The sequence below is a fragment of the Marmota monax genome, unplaced genomic scaffold, assembly GCF_021218885.2.
Source record: "Marmota monax isolate L192 unplaced genomic scaffold, Marmota_monax_Labrador192_F-V1.1 WCK01_AAM20220418_F8-fsc00006, whole genome shotgun sequence".
In the NCBI taxonomy this organism is placed as follows: Eukaryota; Metazoa; Chordata; class Mammalia; order Rodentia; family Sciuridae; genus Marmota; species Marmota monax.
The window spans coordinates 4,185,005-4,206,146 of record NW_026693712.1 but is presented as its reverse complement, the minus strand read 5'-3'; the positions used below and the strand labels follow the sequence as shown (position 1 = coordinate 4,206,146).

General features: G+C 41.4%; 1 protein-coding gene across 4 annotated transcripts in view; it reads right to left on the bottom strand.

Moving 5' to 3' along the window:
• The window catches only part of Gramd2b (GRAM domain containing 2B), a 125,159-nt gene that overhangs the window by 20,837 nt on the left and 83,180 nt on the right, over positions 1-21,142 (bottom strand). For all 4 annotated transcript variants that reach the window (XM_046460243.1, XM_046460244.2, XM_046460246.2 and 1 more), the window contains 3 exons: positions 7,122-7,241; positions 3,831-3,942; positions 722-788 (listed from right to left, as the gene is read on the bottom strand). In XM_046460243.1, coding sequence (XP_046316199.1) covers positions 722-788; positions 3,831-3,942; positions 7,122-7,241 — 299 coding nt within the window. The remainder of the gene's footprint in view (positions 1-721; positions 789-3,830; positions 3,943-7,121; positions 7,242-21,142) is intronic.

Here is a 21,142-nt window from a genome sequence, read left to right as displayed (position 1 = left end):
AACGGGATGTAAGTTAACCATCATACCCGAGAAACCGAGACTGGTGTTTCAGAAGCCTCCTGTTTAGGAAGGTGTGTCACCCGTGAGAAGGTGTGTCACTCGTGTGCCAACTGTGGCACGCCTGGTCCTCCCTTCCCAGGGATCCTCACTAATGACTCACTAAAGAAATAGCCAGCCACTTCAGGGAGAGCATGTGACTTTGCCCTCTGCCTGGAGATCATTGCAGGAATCTAGCATCTTGCCTTCATACATGTACACCAAGAGAGGCTAGGAGTGAACCTTGGGGCCCCGATGTGATGGGCCACACACATCACCAGCATTCTGGGAATCTGCATAGCACAGATATTAGCATATCTGTCTATACTTTGACCTGTGTGTCCTTTTAACTTTCTTGTAGCCTCTCTTGCCCCAGGCTTGTTATACTTGAAAAAAAAAAAAATCTCAGGATGATTCAATCAGCTGTATTTCAGCAATAAATACAAAAGGCAGGAAATCATTCTGGAACTATGCTGGATGAGTCCATAACTCATGAAGAGATTCAGCTTCTCATTCTACTCTCTTACCTTGCAAGGCACTAGGGGAAAGGTGACTGTGGCTGGCATTATTGCTCCTCCATGACCTGCTGCCTTCAGAAACCTATTCCCCACACTGACTCGGTTCCCCAAATAAGTAGCAGCTTCTCACATATGTGGCTTAGAAGTTAAAACAGGTCCAAACTTACTTTGCCTCAGTGGTTCCTCAGTTGGGACATCAAGAAACAACTTGTGAAAGTGCATGTTCGCCTTGTACTGCAGAGAGGAAAACACAGGCCTCACTGTACAAATCCTAACTCCAATTTAGATTAAATAACACATTTTCCCTCCCTTAATGCTATCTTTAGGAATTTACCCTCTCTGATCTTATAAATCTCACCCAGCCCTTCAGTTGGAGCACAAAGGTTTATTCTAACAGGATTAATGCCTCGCTGGGTGGACACCACATGCAGCAGGTGGTCAGCTGAAGTATCAGGCAGGACAAGGATGTTCCTGATAAGGAATGAGATGAACTCTAAGGAATCTCACTAGAGAAGGTACTGGCTACTAGGGCACTAAGGATATGGGTACCTCAGAAGATCCCAAAGGGTAGAGCTTTGTACTCAAATAAACCTGGACTACAGTCCATGGTGTGGGATCATGGCCCAGTCAATTCACTTCCCTGGGTCTTGGTTTTCTCTTCTGTGCCAGAGGCCAAAGCATCAGAGAGATGCCACCAGGCTTACAAGGGTAGCACACTGCCTGCTTTCCTTCTTTTCCTCCCTTCCTTCCCCTCTTCCCCTCCTTCCCTCCCTCCCTCCTTCTTTCCTTCCTTCCTTCCTTCCTTCCTTCCTTCCTTCCTTCCTTCCTTCCTTCCTTCCTTCCTTCCTTTCTATACCAGGGATGGAACCCAGGGGCGCTTAACCATTGAACCACATCCCCAGCCCATTTTTAATTTTTTATTTTGAGACAGAGTCTTGCTGAATTACTTAGAGCCTTGCTAAGTTGCTGAGGCTGGCTTTGAACTTGAGATCCTCCTGCCTCAGCCTCCTGAGCTGCTGAGATTACATGCCTGTGCCACTGTGCCCGGCTGACAAGTGGGATTTCACACAAAAGAATTAACTCTCCAGGGCAGTAGAAGGCCCAAGAGTTGGAAATGCTGCACATTTCTTCATCTTCACCATGTGCAGCTTGCAACTTGCTTTCACAAACCTCATCCTCAAAATAATCCTAGGAACTCGGTGTCCCTATTCCAGGGCTTAGGACCTCTCTTCAGGAATACCGGGAGCTTTAAGCCATACCAAAAAAGTAGGCAGTGTGCTACCCTTATAAGCCTGGTGGCATCTCTCTGAGCTAGGTCCTCCCTCTGCAGGATCACTCTGCTGCATAGGATGCTTCTGAAGAAAAAGTCTGATTAGGAGAACTGAGAGAGACGGGCAAGTAGGCCCCTGATGATGTAGTCCCCAAACCAGGGGGGCTCAACGGTAGGACCGGACCTCTTGTTGCTGTACAGGAAAGCTGTAGACCAGGTTGTCACAATGACAGGTGGTCCCTGCAAGCCAGCTATTTTATAGATAGACACCTTACCTAAAGTACATTTCCTTGTGCTGCTTCTTAGGAGGGCACTTTGCACTGAGAAAGATACCCTGATGAAAGCTAGGTGTTTGATGGGAGCTTCAGTAGTATTCTGTGTTTAATGGCTACAGGGAGCACTGTTCACACATTTGATTTAAAACACCTTAGGTCATGGAGTCTTTAAAAGCATCAGTGTAGAGGCAGGAGGATCTCCAGTTCAAAGCCAGCCTCAGCAATCTAGTGAGGCCCCGAGCAACTCGGCAAGACCCTGTCTCTAAATAAAATACAAAAATGGGCTGGGAATGTGGCTCAGTGCTTAAGTGCCCCTGGGTTCAACCCCTGGCGCCCCCCTCTACCCCAAAATGTCCATGTAATTAAGAGCCAAAAAAAAAAAAAAAAAAAAAAAAGGTAGTGGAACAACACATATAGTACCTGACTCTTGATTGGATCTGGGTAGGGAAAAAAAAAAAATCCCAAACACCTTTACTTTATAAAGGACATTCCTTACTAGGGCAGTTATGGAAATACAAACTGAATTTTGGTACTTCATTAAATTTCATGGGTGTGCTGTTTGTTTTAATTTTTAGGAAATACATATTTAAGCATTTGGGGTGATATGTCAAAAACCCCCTCTCAAGCCCCCAAATGACAAGAAGACCGGCCTAGAAGCGGAGCTCAGGGGTGGAGCATTTTCTTAGTGTGTGGGAGGCCCTGAGATCAACTCCCCACACCCAAAACAACAACAAAAAACACCAACCCCAAACTCCTGGCCCAAGTAAACACGTCACACTCAGTGACACAGAACTGGGCTTTGTTACCTATCGGGGTGTATCTGAGAGCAGAACTGAAATTACTTCTGCAGAAGGCCTTTCTTCTCTGGTGCCTTTTCTGTAATTTCAATTGTGGATGTCACATCGTCCCCTGTCCTGCTAACTATTAGACAAGCACTGTGTTAGTATATGCTCTCTGGGTACTTGTCAGAGTTAGGGGACACAGCACAGCATCCGCTACCTCTCAGTATGTGTCGAAAGGTCAGGTGTAGAATCTAATATTGATGAGAAATTGACCAGAGGAAGAGCCATTGTCTGTCCTTCCAAACTCTCTGAACTCCTGTGCCTATGTCAGTCATGCAGGAAGTTGCCTGCTCAGGTTATTTTATTTTATTTGTTGTTTTTGGATACACATGATAGTAGAATGTATTTTGACATATTATACATACGTGGAGTATAACTTATTCTAATTAGGATCCTATTCTTCTGGTTGTATATGATGTGGAGTTACCTGGTCATGTATTCAAATACAAAGATAGGAAAGTTATGTCCGATTAATTCTACTGCCCTTCCTATTTCCTCTTACCCCTCCTTTCCCCTCCCCTCCCCTTTGTCTAATCCAATGGACTTCTTCTACTCTTCCCCTTCCCACCCTCCCTTGTTGTGGGTTGGCATCCACATATCAGAGAAAACATTCAACCTTTGTTTTTTGGGGACTGCCTTATTTCACTTAGTATGAAAGTCTCCAGTTCCATCCATTACTGGCAAATGTTAAAATTTCATTCTTCTTTATGGCTAAGTAATATTCCATTGTGTATATATACTACATTTTCTTTATCCGTTCATGTGTTGAAGGACACCTGTGTTGGTTCTATAGCTTGGCTATTGTGAATTGAGCTGCTACCATGCTCAGGTTCTTTCCCTTCCTCGGCCCTAACGGTTCTGTCATCCACTTACTCCATTCCCCTATTACCTGGCTGGAAGAGGAAGACTTTTTTCTTTCAGTCTTAGGGTCATTTTTGCTTTCTGTTTTACAGTCGTTCTTATCACCTACTAAAGAGGTACCATCACAATTGGATTTTGACCTGGGGAAATAAAATCCAGGAGATTATAAGATGAATTGTTTTATCCACTCATTATTTATTATAATAAATCTTGATTATTATACTATGTCACGCGAAAACCTGATGTTTATTTGTCTCTTCTAGATATCAGCAATCATTCCTGATACTCTAGGGCATTTACACAGCACGAGTCTCAAGTGAGTGGGGGATTAGAGCAGGCTATCAGCACAAACTGCAGAAATGATAACTTACTTATAAAAGGAGAAATGACAGTTGCGATGTGAAAGTAACCACATCATTTCAAAAGTATTTTCGTCAGTATAAAGAGGAGTATTTGAAGAAAATTACCAAATAAAATTAGAGCTATAATTCAATCAAAGAATATTTCTGTCTCAGAACCCATTAATATTTAACAAGTATTAATTGAGGGAGGCATTGTGCTAAATGCCTTGGGCACACAAGGCAGTCTTTATGTTTAGGGAGCCTGTGTGTACACGCAGCAGACACGGCTTTAAGAAGGCAGGACTTGATTCAGCAAGATGTATCAGAGGAGTTGGGAGAAGGTACAGAGACAGTAGGTCAAACAAGAGGCAAGGGAAGAGGAGGTCAACAGAACAATGTGGGCTTAATGAGTGGGGCCTAACAGGATGAGCAAGAATTGGGTATGAGGAAAAGAGAAACAAAACATCTCAGATGGGGGAAAATAGTAAGAGTGAAATCAGTTACAAAAAAACCAAAAACAATGTTTAGATCTGGGTCAAGTCTTCTTAGGTCCTGTCTTGTTAAGGGCAGAGGTCAGAGCTCCAGAACTTCTTTCTAAAGTGATTCTAGTTCTGGCTCTCCATTTTAGCAGATGTGGAATCTGAACATATATTCAATCCTACAGCTAAAAACAGTCCAAGTGAAATGCATATATGATTTCCAGAGGTAATATATGAACAAGTCTTATGATTGCATAATTGCCTGCTTATTTCTTGGGAGGAAATGATATACAAGAAATCCATGATTTTACATTATTATTCCTTAATATGAGGGCCTGTTCATATTTGGTTCAAAGTAGATTTAGGAAGAATATGAAATAATTTGGATGCCACAGAGGGGCAGAAATGACTGACATTAGACACGACACTAGGCTCTGATTTGCTTAGTTGTGAAAACACAGGCCATAGATGTCCTCGGCCCCTTCCAGCCCCAACAGTTCATGATCCCACCAGGCTCACAGCACAGGTTAAGTGCTGCTTAGCAACTCAAGGTAAGTGACTGGGTTTCAGTTACAGGCCATTGAACCTATTTATACATATAAATTTCCGGGGAATTCTAGAGATCACATTTTGGAAACTATGAGTAAATGTCTGTCCTCGAAAAGAAAATTATTCTTACAAATGTCAAATTACCAGTTATTCACACTCCTTTCTGATTTCAGTGTCATCACCTCTTCTGATTCAAATGAGTACCAACAGCATTGCCAAGGACATGGCCAGGTCTTCTGAAGACCACAGGCTGCATGTAGGCAGGAATGACAAGGTGAGCAGGTGACTCTACCTTGGGTAATTTCAAGCCACAGGGGGCTGTCTGTGTAGGGCTGACCTCTGGTGTGGAAAGCTTCTTTACTCTTGGGTTTTTTCAACTGTGCCATTCTCAATGAGCAAAGCCCCATGCAAAATTAAAGTGTGCAGCCTCTGCACAAAAATGATTAAGGATTTCCCAACAGTGCAAACAGAGCATTCGCCCCTGTGCCATAGCACAGGCCATGAGGCCACACAGTTTCCAGCGTGTCCTCCCTGATGCAATGTGCTGTTCTTATCTGAAGCCTGAGGAAGTTGGAGTAAAACCAATAATGTCTGCAAGGTGACTGTTGGAGCCAGTTGACACTGCTGAAAATTACATGAAACAATAACGTATTTTGTGCCCTTATGGAGAGACTCACTTGGTGAGTGAGGCAGGATGTTCTTACAAAAAACTACTGTAAAAGGGATGGAGAAAAGTGAGATGCCACAAGACAGGCATGCAGAAAAGATGGAGAAATAATTGGAAATCAGAGTCTGAAAAGAGAAATCTGGAAGCAGAGTTAAAACTTACGCTTGGTCCTGAATGAAGAATAGATTTGGAGAGAAGATATGGGCTGGGAGCCAGGAAAGAAGTGAAAAGAAGCAGTTAGTTAATTATTTGTTAGTAGGCGCCAAAAGAGGGAGAAGTTCTAATAATGGGCAGGGAGAGTGATTGCTCCTCAGCTGAGATTAAAAAAAAAAAAAAAAAAAAACCACATTGGGGGCCAGAGATGTAACTCAGTGGCAGTGCACTTGCCTAGCATGTGAAAGGGCCTGGGCTCAATCTATGTATTTAAAAAACCAAACCAAACCAAAATAAAAAAAAAAATCAAGAAAATCACAACCAAAAAACCCAAACAAAAAAATTGCATATTTACCTATCATTGACCATTGGTTTAGTTACTCTCTTTAAAGGGCTCAAAAGCAACTTTAAGTCCCTTCTTGGTAGTTGGTGTCTCGGAGACTGATGGAAACCACAGCTATATACCTCAAAGTCTCCCTTCCCCGCTAACTTCCCTCACAGCCCAGTCACAGACACAGGTGGCCTGGTGGATCACTGGGATGGGTTTTCCTCTGTTCTTTTCCATGGCTCCCAGGAAAGTGAGAAGCCAGGCCCAGAGGCTGAGCAGATGCTGCAACTGGCCAGCCTTGCCAGGTGCTTCATAAATCTGTGCTTGGGGGCTGGGGCTGTGGCTCAGTGGTAGCGCACCTGCCTGGCATGTGTGAGGCATTGGGTTTGATTCTCAGCACCACATATAAATAAATAAATAAAATGGAGGCCCATCAACAGCTAAAACAAACAAACAAACAAACAAATAGCTGACTGACTGACTGACTGAATGAATGAATCAATCAATCAATAAATCTGTGCTTGGGAGTGGGGCTTCCTGGCTTCATCAGTCTGCAAAATCAGTGCTTTCTGAAAAGGCTACCCATACTTCAGAAGGCTGGGCAGGAGGAGAAAAAGAGGCTGCTAGAAAGAGATGAGAGAGGAAGCCAAGTGCCTGTGCCTGGCTGTCAAGGAAAAACACTCTGTTCTTTCCCAGAGGCCTTATTTGCCTACAGTCGGTCCACACTCTTCACACCAACCATAAAACTAGAAACCCCAGTCTTCCCACAACCCCGAGAACAAAGAGTCAAGTGAGGACTCACCGCAGGCAGATGCTTTTCTTCTGGTCTGGGGACTCGGCCTCCACCGAGGGGGTAGGGGACTGGGCTGTTGGACTCCTGCTGGTTTTCTTTTTGTCCTCCACACCATTTTCAGCCTCTGAGCTGGAGAAGAAAGAGAAACGCTTCACCTTAGACATCCAGAGGGAAGTGGAAGGAAAAAAACGGTGGAGTAACCTGGAGTTCTGGAGAGCAAATGATCTTGAATCCCCACTGACAGGCTGGTCAACTTGGACAGCTGTGCACTTTCCCAATCTCCATTCTGACCCCTCTGGGCTGGAGGGCAATAGTTGCAGATCACAGCTACTTCACTTGAAAAGGCCGACTGTGTAAGGACTGCTCAGCTCCCAGGGCTGTGCCTGTGGGCCCTGCACCGCCCAGCTTTGGCCAGCCTAGGCGTGTGCTGGGCAGCAGATCACCTGGAGGATGGGAGGGCCCTGTGCGCAAGCGCTCTGGAACCCACAAGGGGTGGCTGCCTGCAGGTGCTGGGAACTCCCACCCACTCTGTTTGTACTTCTCTTATGTCACTTATCACCTTTTGTTGTAGTTATGAAGGTTCCACTTTGGGTTGTTGTTGTTTTAGCCAACCACTTCCCTAAGCAATTTACAGTCTTTAATCTTTACAACCACCCAGGCTGGATAGGATTGATTACCTTCATTTTACAGATGGGATATCTGAAGCTTTCATCAAATATGAACAAGTTTACAAAACTAGCATCTACCTTGGTTGAAATTCAAACTCAGTTCCGTTCACCTGTAAGGTATTTGTGTACACATTCTCTCTTTCAGTCTCTCTCCCCACTCAATCATCCATCCCCCAACCACTTACTTGTCCATTTATCCTTCTTACTAGCTCTTCAGTGTGACAGCCCCATGGTGAAGTGGAAATCTGATTCATCTTTACACAAACCACAGGGTCAAGGATAGTGACAGTATGTAGTCAGGGTCAAGTGGTTTTGGAAAAACTAGATCTAACCCTGGTAAAAGAGTGGAAGAGAGTAGACAGGAAGGTGAGTCAAGAGAATTTGCACATTGAACAAATGGACAATGACCATCATGGTGTACACCACTTGGGTACAATTTCCAATGTGGGAAGCAGGAGAAAAGGAATATTCAGTTTTCTTTCTTTCTTTCTTTCTTTCTTTCTTTCTTTCTTTCTTTCTTTCTTTTTTTTTTTTTGGTGTTGGGGATTGAACCCAGGGCCTTGTGCATGCAAGGCAAGCACTCTACCAACTGAGCTATATCCCCAAACCGAATAAAGAAATATTGAGGGGAGAAAAGAAGGTGTTATTAAAGGATCAGAACTTCTTTGATGCCAGCAATGAACACGTAAGACATACTTTTGAGGATGTAAAAACACTGTGGTAGTTGAGCATAAAGTAAGACATAGTAAATGGCATTGCTATGACAGATTTCCTCATTTTAACCTTAATTTACCACCTATTAGATATTTCCACCTGCATATGAACAAGCAGACAGGAAATGTTATTGGCTGGTTTAAGCTTTGCTGTTGCTTGCTTAGCCCTGTCACGCATAGAAACATTGTAGTCTATACTAGGAGTCCTATCCTAAAGTTGAAATCAAGAGCCAGTGTATCTGACAAACATAATCAACCAAGTAATAATTCCTATGAACGACTGATGTTCTCATTCTGTAGTTAGCATTTCTTCTTTTTTTTTTTTTTTCCTAAGTAGACAAATATTGGAGAACAGAGATCCAACCTTTTACTTCTTTGGTTCTTCCAGTACTTAAAGCACTCAAGTATATTAAAAAGGCTTAGTTCTTATTTGCACTGCATTATGTGACAAAGATTACATGGGAGACCTTGAACTCTTATTAGAAAACATTGATTGGTTTAAAATAAAATAATCGAACTTTTAAATTTTAATACTAATTTAACTTACGAACTTAGAGTTTTCAAATTGTGAATTGGCCTTGGAGCACACCTTTGCCTCTTCTATTTATTCCCTAAGACACACATATTACTCCTATTCTTTAGGGGCATCAGACAGAAATCCACTTGAGAAGCACTCTTTAGGTAGGGAGACCAACTGTGTGTGGAACTTCAACAATCCATCTCAGCATTCATTTAAATATTTACTCAATTTTATGGGGGGATAGAACAAGATTTGGAGGCAGAGCCTTTGCTGTTCTGTATAGCCCTTTTGTATAGAAAGAGCCATTCCTGCTAAAAGCCACTCTGAAAAAGGTGTCCCTCTCTCGAGGCCACACCCCTGATACATAGACTGGCAGAGAGAAAGCTCCTCTTACATCCAGCACAAAGATGTAAAGAAAGCCCAGCTCCCTCTGGCTTTGAGCCCCTCCTTGACCTTGCCCTACCTGGTCAGGCACTTCAGTACTGAGTGTCACGTGGTGGTTCTGATTCAGGTGGACAGATTACAATATCTGTGCATCCTATCTGAACAATGTCTTGCAATACAAAACACACAGGCATGTTCGAGTTAAAAGAGGCTATTTCCAGATACCCTCCACCTGGCTCTTCCTTAAACTTGTGCTTGTCTTCAGTGCAGATTCTGTGCTTGAGGGCCCTACCAGGAGGACATTCTTCTCAAAGCCTCCCTGTAACTCACCTTGCCCCTAAACAATGAATGCCTTGATCTGTTAGCTTTTCACCCACGTCTTGTTATCCAATGACTATACCAAATTCCTTGCAGGCAGGGAACTTCTGTTTTTATTTTATTTTTTCCCATAACACTCAGTTCTGCATTTTGCTCACAGTGGTCATCACATGTTGATTGATGTGGGATTAATTACATATTGTCTCAAAGAGAAAGTGAGTTTCATCTATGGGTAAATTCCATGTTAGTTTAGTTTTTTTTTTTTTTTTTTTTTTTTTTTTTAAGATGCTTTAGACTCAAACAAGCTAATTCCTAACAGCTGAGATTTTTTTCCCTGCCCCTTACCTTGGAGGTTTTGTCAAACCTAGACTGAAGCTCTGTAGAGTCCAAACAGTAGAGACATGCCTGCGTCTGAGAAGCAAAGTGTGGGAGGGGAAACGGAATGCTTCCTCAAGGACTCTCCGTAACTTTAAAGTTACTCTCCATTAAGCTGAACATTTTTATTTAAATCATGAAAATAAGAAAATCAGGGTTTTAAAGAATATTTTTAGTTGTAGATGGACACAATAACTTTATTTTTTTTATGTGGTGCCCAGAATCGAATCCAATGCCTCACACATGCTAGGCAAGCTCTCCACAACTAAGCCACAACCCCAGGCTGAATTTTATTTTATTTTTTAACAGAAAAACAAAGCCTTTTAAGCTCCCTTAATCTCCAACTAAGAGACTCAACTAGAAAACAATAAACAAAAAAATTTTTTTTTCTTTCAACAAATATTTATTGAAATGGTCCCTGCTGGTAAGATGCTTGGAGCTTCAGGAGGATAAATGAGCTGACAGTTCTAAGCACCCATAGGAACAGCAGAAGATGGTGGAAACCATCACTTGGTGCTGGCAGGTTATTTCTTCTCCCATCTCCATTCCAGTTTATGCATCAGCTATGGGTCCTGAAAGCTCTTCAGTAGGAATTTCAGAGCAGTGAGACAGTCATGTTTACACCCACCAAGCCCAACTTCACCTACTAGGGGAAAGAATTTTTATTCAGCTAGGACAAGCTGGATTCAATAAAATGGTTACACAATCTAAAAATAAAAACCAGGTTGGACTATCCTTATCAATGGCCCAATATGGGTCACTGCCCAGACCTCAGTAGTCTGATGATGACATAAATTCAGATGTCACAATTTTTCAGAACTAGAAGTTTGACATAGAGTTAACTATCATTCCTCCTGGTGATAGTCTCTGTGAGTTTAAGGTAAACTCGACCCTCTTTTCTCTTGTCACCTCAGGTCCCGGGCCCTTTGCCCCTCCTGCTGAGAATGTATTGCACTCAGGTATCCTCACATGCAAGGCCAGGTAAATAAGGAGCCATCTGGCAGAAGCTATATTAAGCTGCAGCTCAGGTGAATAAAAACAAGCGTCTCACTGTGGTTTAGTGTTCCTTTTTAATTACGGCAGTAATTCCTGTGTTTGAGTCTACCTTCATGTTAAATTAGTGTTCGCAAAGGCATAAAAAAAAAAAAAACCCACTAGATTCCTTACTCTAGTACAGGTGGGGGTAGTTTTACATCCACTATCATTAAAAAACAAACCAAAAAACCAACCACCCTCTGGTCATCATTTTTCAAACGACAGTTGTTACCAACAAAGAGGATCTCCACAGGATACATTTCTGGACACGGCCAGGGAAAGCAGAGTGTCGCGTGTTGTACTGAAAGCTCAGCTAGGACTGACTCACTAAGACCTGGGGACTCCTCACAGATCCTTCCTTGTTTCTGGTGTGTGCCTGCCTGTGGCTTCAAGGCTGAAGCAAAGACTGCAATACTTGGGAAGCAACTAGTTAACCAGCAGAGACAGAGGAAGTTTCTGGGAACTGCTGGGCAGCAGCTATAGTACAAACACAGACAGACATCTAGGAACCAAAAGAAGGAAGTAGCGTGGGGTGCAGAGGTGCCGAAGCAGGTAGAAGCTGAGCTGAGGACAGCTGGGTGACTCTTCAGCTTTTCTAATTTGGTAAACTTAGAATCTCCCAAGATAGATTTTTAGGTCAAAATGGCCTTCCATTTGTAACTCTAATATAGTAATATCGTTGTCTAGACACTTTAAATTAATTTATCTATCTAAATATTTATTTCTGAATAGGTACCATAAGCACCAGTACAAAAGCTGAAAATTATAAATAAGGAAACAAATTTCCCTTTTACCCCCGTTTAGTGGTGGCCTGGTTTCTTTCTGCAAATGTACCTACTGTTCTTAGAAACTTGTGTTTTCTTCCTGGGACATCTGGGCATATGTGTGTGTGTGTGTCTGTTTTAAGTATAAACGACAGCTTTAGTATTCCACACCTTGTTTTGTTTTACTTACTGTATTTCAGTGTTCTTTTCCTTATCAGTATACAATAGATCTTCCTCATTCTTTTTAATGACTGCATAAGAGTTCCATTTGAATTAATGAACAATATTCAACCAGTTCCTTATCAATGGGCATTTAGTGGATTTTAGTCTTTTGTAAATACAAAGAACATTGCAACACGCGACTTTGTATTTTTATTATGTATGTGAATATACCTACGGTATAATTTCCTGTATATGCAACTGCTATGACAAAGGCATGTGATTTTAAAAATTTTATAGTTATTGCCAAACTGCCCTCAGTAGAGTATTCTGTGACTCACATCACAATATATAGCTGTTTTTACACATTTGTGTTAATGAAGTGTTAAACTTAAAAATATGGCGCTGGGGCTGTAGTTCAGTGGCTGAGCACTTGCCTAGCATGTGTGAGGCACTGGGTTCAATCCTCAGCAACACACAAAAAATAAATAAATAAAATAAAGGCATGCTGTTCATCTACAACTATATTAAAAACATGTATTTATTTAAAAAGTGCCTAGCAGAGTACCTGATACATAGAATAACAATAATCATTTTAATAATGACTAGTGTTAAACTTTTTAAACAGGCCTTTACATTTATTTTAAGACAGATTCTCAGTAAATTGCTGAGACTGGCCTCCAACTTGTGATCCTCCTGCTTCAGCTTTCCAAGTTGCTGGATTACAGGTGTGCACCACTGTGCCAGGCTTTCTGATGACTTTTTGATAAAAACATTTAGGAAAAACAATTCTTATTATTACTGCCTCGTGGATTCTTGGCAACACTCTAGAACCGCCTTTGTTTTCAAGAGTTGGGGGACTTACTATGCTGCCCAGGCTGGCCTTGAACTCCTGAGCTCAAGAGATCCTCTTGCCTCAGCCTCCCAATAGTTGGAAAGTTAGGCATGCACCTCCAAGTGTGGCTTTTTAAATTAAAAAATCTTAAATATTTAGAAGAGTTAAGTGGATTTTCAGGGTCAGTGTGACATTAAAATAAGCCATTAATGACTAACTTTATTTTTTCTTGATAGACTTATAGACAGATACAAGGCAGATAGATAAAAATTTACCTCCCCTCTCTAGGGTGTATAAAATGAGGATTTCTAAAAGATGCAATAATTCTGATATAAGAATGATAGGAAACCATCATTAGAAGAGGGATTTCTCCAAATTTCTGAAATATGGGGAACAGAACATAAAGTACAATATTCACTCATGCAGCCAAGTAGTTTAGAGTATGGGCATCAGTGTGACATAAGAGAACAGAGACCTGTTTGTCAGCAATTCAGAGAGGTGCTATAGGAGGGGTAGGTGAGAAGTTGCTCAAAACATTAGATTTGAAGGTGTACCTGTGAGAAACCTTTGACAGCCCTCTCTCAGTCCCTGTGCTCGGACCCAAATGGCAGGCAGTTAAGAGTTTAGCCCAAGAGTGAAAATATCAGAAGTTTCATTTCTAAAAAACCTTAAAACCTGAGGTACAGAAACCAGGGTACCTAGTACAAGGGAGGGAGCCCCAGGTCACACCCCTGACCTTCCACTTTGAATAAGGCAGTCTTCAGACAGAAGCCATCTCCCTGTCCATGGACAACAAAGGTCCAGGATAGATACTCTAATCCCTTCTTTTTCCCATAATCCTTTGTTCTTAAATATGAAACAATAAGCAAAGATTGTCAGATCTTTAAGAAAACTTGTGAAAGTCTGAAAGAAAAGGCCCAAGATAAACCTTGACAAATAAGACAGTAAAATCCTAAGGAAACTCACTGCAGAAACCAGAAGAAAATAAAAACAAACAAGCATAAAAGAAATATTAAAAAAAAAACCCAAAACAAATCCCCAAACCTAATTACTATCTTCAGAGAGAAGACAGTCCCCATAAAAAAGAACTTCAGTATCATGGAGCAGAAAGGACCATTTTTTTTCCCAATTCTCCAAGAGTCCAAATCCTTAACATAACCTAACAAGGACTCCAGATCAGGAGGGTGCCCTATCCACTCTCCTAATCTCTCTGACCCTCGCTCACTCAGCCCAGCCACACCCCAAGATATGAGGAGAGATTTCTGTTGGCCTGCTCTCCTCAGAGAGTCACGCGATTTCCCTCCTCTCCTTCAAGTGGTTACTAGAACGTCACCTTCTTCATGAGATCTATATATTAACCAAGGGCTGGGAGACATTCAGAGAGATAAAAGGCAAGAGGGAAAAAGAAGACACCTGTAAGGCAGGCACATGTATATTAAATGAACAGGGGTTCGAAAGAGAACAGAGAGGAGAGACGCAGGGAGCAAGGGAAAGAGAAAGCATTACTAAAGAAGAAAATGGGAGGGTGAAGGGCAGAGGCTACTGCTTTCTTATCCTAAAAAGTGGGAGGTTAAATTGATTTTAAAAAATGCATGAGAGGGGCTGGGGATGTGGCTCAAGCGGTAACACGCTCTCCTGGCATGCGTGCGGCCCGGGTTCGATCCTCAGCACCACATACAAAGAAAGATGTTGTGTCCGCTGAAAAACTAAAAAAATGAATAAAATTCTCTCTCTCTCTCTCTCTCTTAAAAAAATGCATGAGAGAATAGGAAGGGGTATTATGCCATTTAAAACTGGGAGTAGTGGGCTGGGGACTGAACCTCAGTGGTAGAATGTGCTTAGCATGCACAAGGCCCTGAGCTCAATTCCCAGCACCAAAGAAGAAGAAGAAGAAGAAGAAGAAAATTGGAGTTGGAAGAGAGAGAGGTCAGCAGTGTCAGTGAGCTGAGTCTTTTCCATCAAAACAGGAAGTTGAGAGATAAGGTTTAAAATTCATAAAGCAAGAAAGAGCAGGAGACATATATTTTTACAGATAGTAAGGTGACTAATTCAATTAAAATCCATACTGTTAAAAGTGGCAACCACTTTTAGTCACGGATGGGTGAGGTGGTATTGACTTCATCACAAAATTTTAGTGCATTACACCATTTAGGTAAACATTCTAAAAATTAAAAAAAATCTTTATTAATATCCCTGTAGATAAAATGTAAAATGCAGAATGAATAATAAAAATAGATCGATCTACTATCTTCGGAGGAGTTCATACCCTGTGTAAAACCCAATGCCAGATTCTGTGTTTTCAAGGTACTTAGCTTTTACTAGGAATTTTAGTTGAGCGCACAAAGAACAACACAGATGATAAGCATAAAGAAATCAGGAATTCATTTCTTCTAATTGTAAAGAGAATGAAGGATGTTTTGTAAAAGAAATAAGCACAGCATTGTGTGGGCATGAGGCGACCTATCTTTCTCAATTAAACAAAAAAAAAAAAAGAAAGAAAGAAAACCCACAAAGTAAGTGCCAGAAACATATTTCAGTCCAATAAAGTAGAAATATAAATAATATCTCTATTTGTCTTATAAACCAGTAAAAACAAAATAGATCCTTAGATTGGAAAAACTAAAATCTTCCATTACTACCTGGCAGTCTTAAGTGACCCTTCTGCCCACAGAATGCCAAAATTGTGCAGAACTGATTGTAGAAGGATTGACATTTGAGCTGGGTACATATGATTTGGAGGGGCAGAGATACCAGAAGGGATAAGAAACATGAAGAAAGTCAGAAGTTAAATCATACCAAGGAGTCGTCACATGCTTACAAGGAAATCTAGCAGCTTTGTGTTTTCTGAAGTACAGGCAGCAGGAAGGAAGCAGCAGTAGTTAGGTGGCCATGAAGCTTGATTCCTGACGGGAAAGAGCTGCTTTTAGACTTTGATTGGCAGTCAGGATTAACTGAAGATTTGTAAAAAGGGGGAATGAAAGGACCAGATATTCAGTACCCACTTTTCCCCGTACACCTCACGAAGAGTCTGATGAGATGTACTTCTGTAGGATTATTCTCATGTTGGTGTACAGGAACTGGGGAGGCTGGAGACAGAAAATGGAAAGGCAGATGGGGGATGCAACGGAAGGCAGGAAGCAGAGCCTGTGCTGGAGAAATACTCCAGAGATAACACCAAAATGAATGGGGAGAAAGCAACAGAGAGAAATCCTGAGGTTATCTGGGGGATGGTATCCATGGCACTGCTACTATGAACAGTTATAGGAACACAAGAGGAAGGAATTTTTAGGTCTGTTTTAGATATAATAGAAAGAACATTGTTACTAACAGCCTAAAAAACTGAAAGAGCCCAAAAGAAATGAACAATTTTCAAAAGAGTAAACGACTTTTCAGAGGAAGATTTGTGCCAGCTTGAAAAGTAATTCTGTTGAGTCCCAAGACACTGCCACAGCAGAATAACACCTCAATCTCATGCAACAGCAGGGCTGGAGGATGGTGTAGCTGAGGCCTCCATCTGCTCCAATGCACTTCTTTAATCTGATCTCACAGAGCTCGCTCTCTGCTCCCATTAAAAATGGGCAAGTCACTGTCCCTTTTCCTCCTTCACATTTACTCCCAAGTCTGTTTTTCTAAATCATTACTTTTCTCAAAGCTTGAGGCAACTCACATTATTCCACAAAGTGTTTGATTCAAGATTCTGATTTCAGAAGGGACAGAAAACTAGCTTATGTTAAACACAAACAAATAAACAAATAAAAAACAGCCCCCAAGAGTTTCGTTGGTGCCTTAAAATGAAGTCCACAGCTGCAGCTGCCGAAGTTGCCCCTTCCACCCCTGGAACATGCAGCAATGATCTCCAATCTCTGGGGTGTCCCTCTCCAAGTCTTGGGACATCAATGCCTGATTCATTCTCCTGAGACATCGCCTCCATTATATCATGCCGCTGCTCCTGAGCCAACAATGGCTTTCTATGAGCATCAGATGAGGCCTCTGGACATGAGCCATGACCCTCCAGAGTTTCCCAGTCCCCCTTTTTCTACTTTTCAAAAAGAAATTCTCCATTCCAGGCCTGACTGTGGGTCCTTACACCATGCCCTCGGTTATGTCACATTCCATCCTCCCTCCATGTACTATTGGCCTGCAATGCCCTTCCTGCTTCCCCAACACTGCCATATTTCCAGTCTTAGGACAGTCCAATTACACCCTCCTTTTCTCCCTGCTGTATTTCCAATGTCTGGATGTGAAATTGTGCAATTAATTCTTGTTGATCAGATAACCGAGATATTTTGCAATACAAGACAAAAATCCATATTTTTAAAAAAGGCTTGGGCTTACATTTTTGTCTTGAAATGTACCTGGTAACATCCTTCCCCAATGTGGTGAGCAGTTGTATTGGAAGAGGGCCTTGCTGACAGCTGGGGTGGGAGGAGGAAAAGTGCAATCTTTTCACTTTCCCTCTGCTGAATTAACATTGTGTGTAAACTTATCCTTCAAACTGACTGTTAGGTGAGCAATATTTTGAAACCATATGAAAATACTGCCTTTATTACTGGAAGAAATAACAATACTAAGCAAAACCATAATCGAGCTAAATAACTTCTCAGCAGTGGCATTTTGAGGCCAAGCACTGTTGGAAAACAATAAAGGAAAATGACAAGAAAATCCATGAAGGAGGCAGAACTGACTTCTCTCATTTCCAGTCAAGGTAGACTGATGCTGCTGATAGTTCTCTTTTGTTACTCACAACCTGAGCACGTAAGTAAATATCATTTTGCATTGCTTAATCCTAACAAAATTCCTGTAAATATATACTGAATACGTCTCAGTTATCAAATCAGAACATAACCTCCTCAGGGGCCAAGACTTTAAATATTTTTCATATTTCTATTTCCATTCCCTTTTGAAGCTGTTATTCTGCTAGTAATTGCTGACTACCAGAATAAGCCCCTTTTCATACACCTAAGATATATTATAGGGCATCTATTGGGTTAAGGTTTTTGGCCTGAGGCATCTATTTCGGGAAAAACAGATTTTTAAAATATAATGAAAACCTTACCCAAACTGAAAGACAGAAATGCACAAGAACATAACATAATGTCCAGGAAAAACAATGTAGATTAAGTACAATTAACAAATCTTCAGCTATTAGGGTAAATATTTAAAATATCATGCATATCAAATAAAATTAGAAAGTAGCTCAGGTCCTTTAGAAATAGCTATGGATTATGGAAAGCAATGTAGTCTTTGGAAATATCTTTTTTGGAGGTGATATAAAAAATATGCCATGTAATAAATCAAAATAGCCACTTGGAATTAAAGACAATTCTGAATGATAAAATGAAGCAAAGCTCTTTACATAAACCAGACTTGCAACAGGTCAAATTTATAAGTGATCCTATCTTTAAGAGTAGGAATCACGGAGTTTAATAGCAGCTAAGTTCTTTCACCTGTCTTTGGGTAAGGCCATCTAAAATTTTCATTATGAAAATCTGGTCTACACCAAAAGCGATCCTATATGCTTGATAAATAGCCACATGTATAGTTTTTGAACTTCCACCTGGTAGGGAAGAACAAACATAGGCATGGGCCCTATTTCCAATACACAGAGTTGAGATGAAGAGATTAAACACATGGATAAAACCCAAAACCCATTGTGCTATCAATTCTATTATAACTCAAAATAATGTTGGCAGTGTTCCTTGGGATTTTCAGAATTAAGTGAGGTCCATCATAGAGGAAATCAGTTTGGAACCCTGTTTTGAAAGAACGAAAGACCAAGATAGTACAAAACTGGGAGATTGAGGATTTCAGGCTAAAGTCATAAAAAGTTATAGCATGCAAAGAATGAGAAAGAACAGTATGTGGGTCCTCAGGAATGACAAAGAGAGGCAGCATTTGTAGAATGAGGACTGGGAGGTAAGCAGAATGCTAAGGAATTGCATGGCTGAGGTGTTGATGGGGGGCGGAGGGTGCAGTTGAGCAGAGGACTTCTAGTTGGGAGAATAACAGGTCTTGCCACGATTTTGAGATGAGACATTTTATGAAAATGATACACCACTGAGAAAAATGATTGTGTATCTTCTGATAGATGGGTATGGCAAGAGAATAATGTCAGCAATGCTATGGTGTGAATGTTTGTGTTTCCACAAAATTCTCACATTGCCCTCTAAATGCCCAAGGTGAGAGCATTAAGAGTTGTTCCCTTCGGAAGATCCTTGGGTCACAAGAGTGGAACCCGGGCTGGGGCTGAAGCTCAGTGGCAGAGTGCTTGCCTAGCATGTGTGAGGCACTGGGTTTAATCCTGAGCACCACATGAAAATAAACAAATAAAATAAAGGTGTGATACCCATACACAACTCAGTGGCAGAGTGCTTGCCTAGCATGTGTGAGGCACTGGGTTTAATCCTGAGCACCACATGAAAATAAACAAATAAAATAAAGGTGTGATACCCATACACAACTACACACACAAAAAAAAAATTAGAAGGAAAAAAAAAGTGGAACCCTCACAAGTGGGACGCAGGCATGAATATGACAATATGAAACTTATTCTGCTGTATAATTCATATGCACTAATTTAAAAAAAAAAGCATACATCACCATGTCAAAAAAAACACAAAAAAACCAGACAATAGAAGACTGAGGGAGTGTACAGCCTCCATAAGGATACAGTAAAATGACAGGTGTCCACAAACCAGGAAGCAGGTCCTTACTAAATAGGAAATTTCCTGGCATCATTTTTTGGGGAGGGAGGGTACCAGGGATTGAACTGAGGGGCATTTGACTGCTGAGCCACATCCCCAGACCTATTTCATATTTTATTTAGAGTCAGAGTCTCACTGAGTTGCTTAGTGCCTCGCTTTTGCTGAGGCTGGCTTTGAACTTGTGATCCTCCTGCCTCTCCTGAGCCACTGGGATTAGAGGTGTGAGCCACTGTGTCCGGCTCCTGGTATCTTGATCTTGGACTTTCAGCTTCCAGAACTGTGAGAAGTTCTGTTGTTTATAAGCTACCTAGTTTACGGTGTTTTGTCATACCACCGATAACAGATGAAGATATTAGGTTTTTCGCTTCCAGGAATAGAATGAATGAGGATCAGGTAGAAAGTGAAAGAAGGAAAGAGGTGCCCCAGAGAGGCCTTGCTAATACACTTTGTAGGCAGGACATTCCTTCATGTAAATCCTCTTAAGTTTCAATTCTCTTGTTATGACCTTAGTGAAATTATACCCACGATAACAAATTTTATTGAGGGGAAGAGGGAGCAGAATAGATTATGCCAGAAATACGTGTATTTGGCCAGAAAGGAACATCATACCCATTAATAGTGCTCTAACATTTAACGTTAAAACAGACAAGTGAAAACGAGGGCCATTAGGAGAAAACTCGGAAGAGACAAATGTTTGCTTTTGTTTTGAGAACTGTTCCTGTCCCCATGGAGCTGAGCTGTACTACTCTGGCCCTCACGGGGGGAGTAGGCGATTGGACCTGCAGCACTGGAGGGAAGAACAGCCTCCTGTCACCCTGGCTGGCAGCAGTGATGACTAAAGCCCTTCCCTTCCTCTTACACTCTTTATTTCCTGTAACTCTGTCTTTCTGTTCCATGTGGGACAGTAAAAAATAGATCAAAAGTCAGAGTGAGTTCAAAGACCAAGATGTGTGGGCACCACTGTAGACTTAAAGGCACTGAGAATCCAAAACAGTATGGAGTGCTCCAGAAACCTGGCACTGCTGTTTCTCCCTCTCTCAAACTCCCCATTTCTACCCCCTCTGCTTCCTGTATTCTGATTTCATAGTTCGGACTGGATGCGTCTGAGGGCAGCACAGGACATCCACAGGGGCTGTGCCATACTGGAACTTGCAAGTCATACCAAGTAACTAACATATCTTGGATTGTATGGATGTCATTAGCACATTCTTTGTTAAAATGCCATGTATTATTAAAACTCAGGACTCTTCCAAGAAAAAAATTAGCAGAGTACAGTGGTGCATTCCTGGAATCCTAGCTACTTGAGGGACGCTGAGGCAGGAAGATCACTGGAGCCCAGGAGTTTGAGGCTAACCTGGGCAACATGGCAATACCCAACATGAAAAATGGAATTACAAATATATATAAAAAAAAACTAGATAAAAAATTAATAGGACTGAACTTCTAGGAAAGGCACTGTCGTTTCTTAAGAATAGGACAATTATATATTAGATAAAGCAGTTTTCTTTTTTTTAAATTTTTATTGTTGGTTGTTCAAAACATTACATAGTTCTTG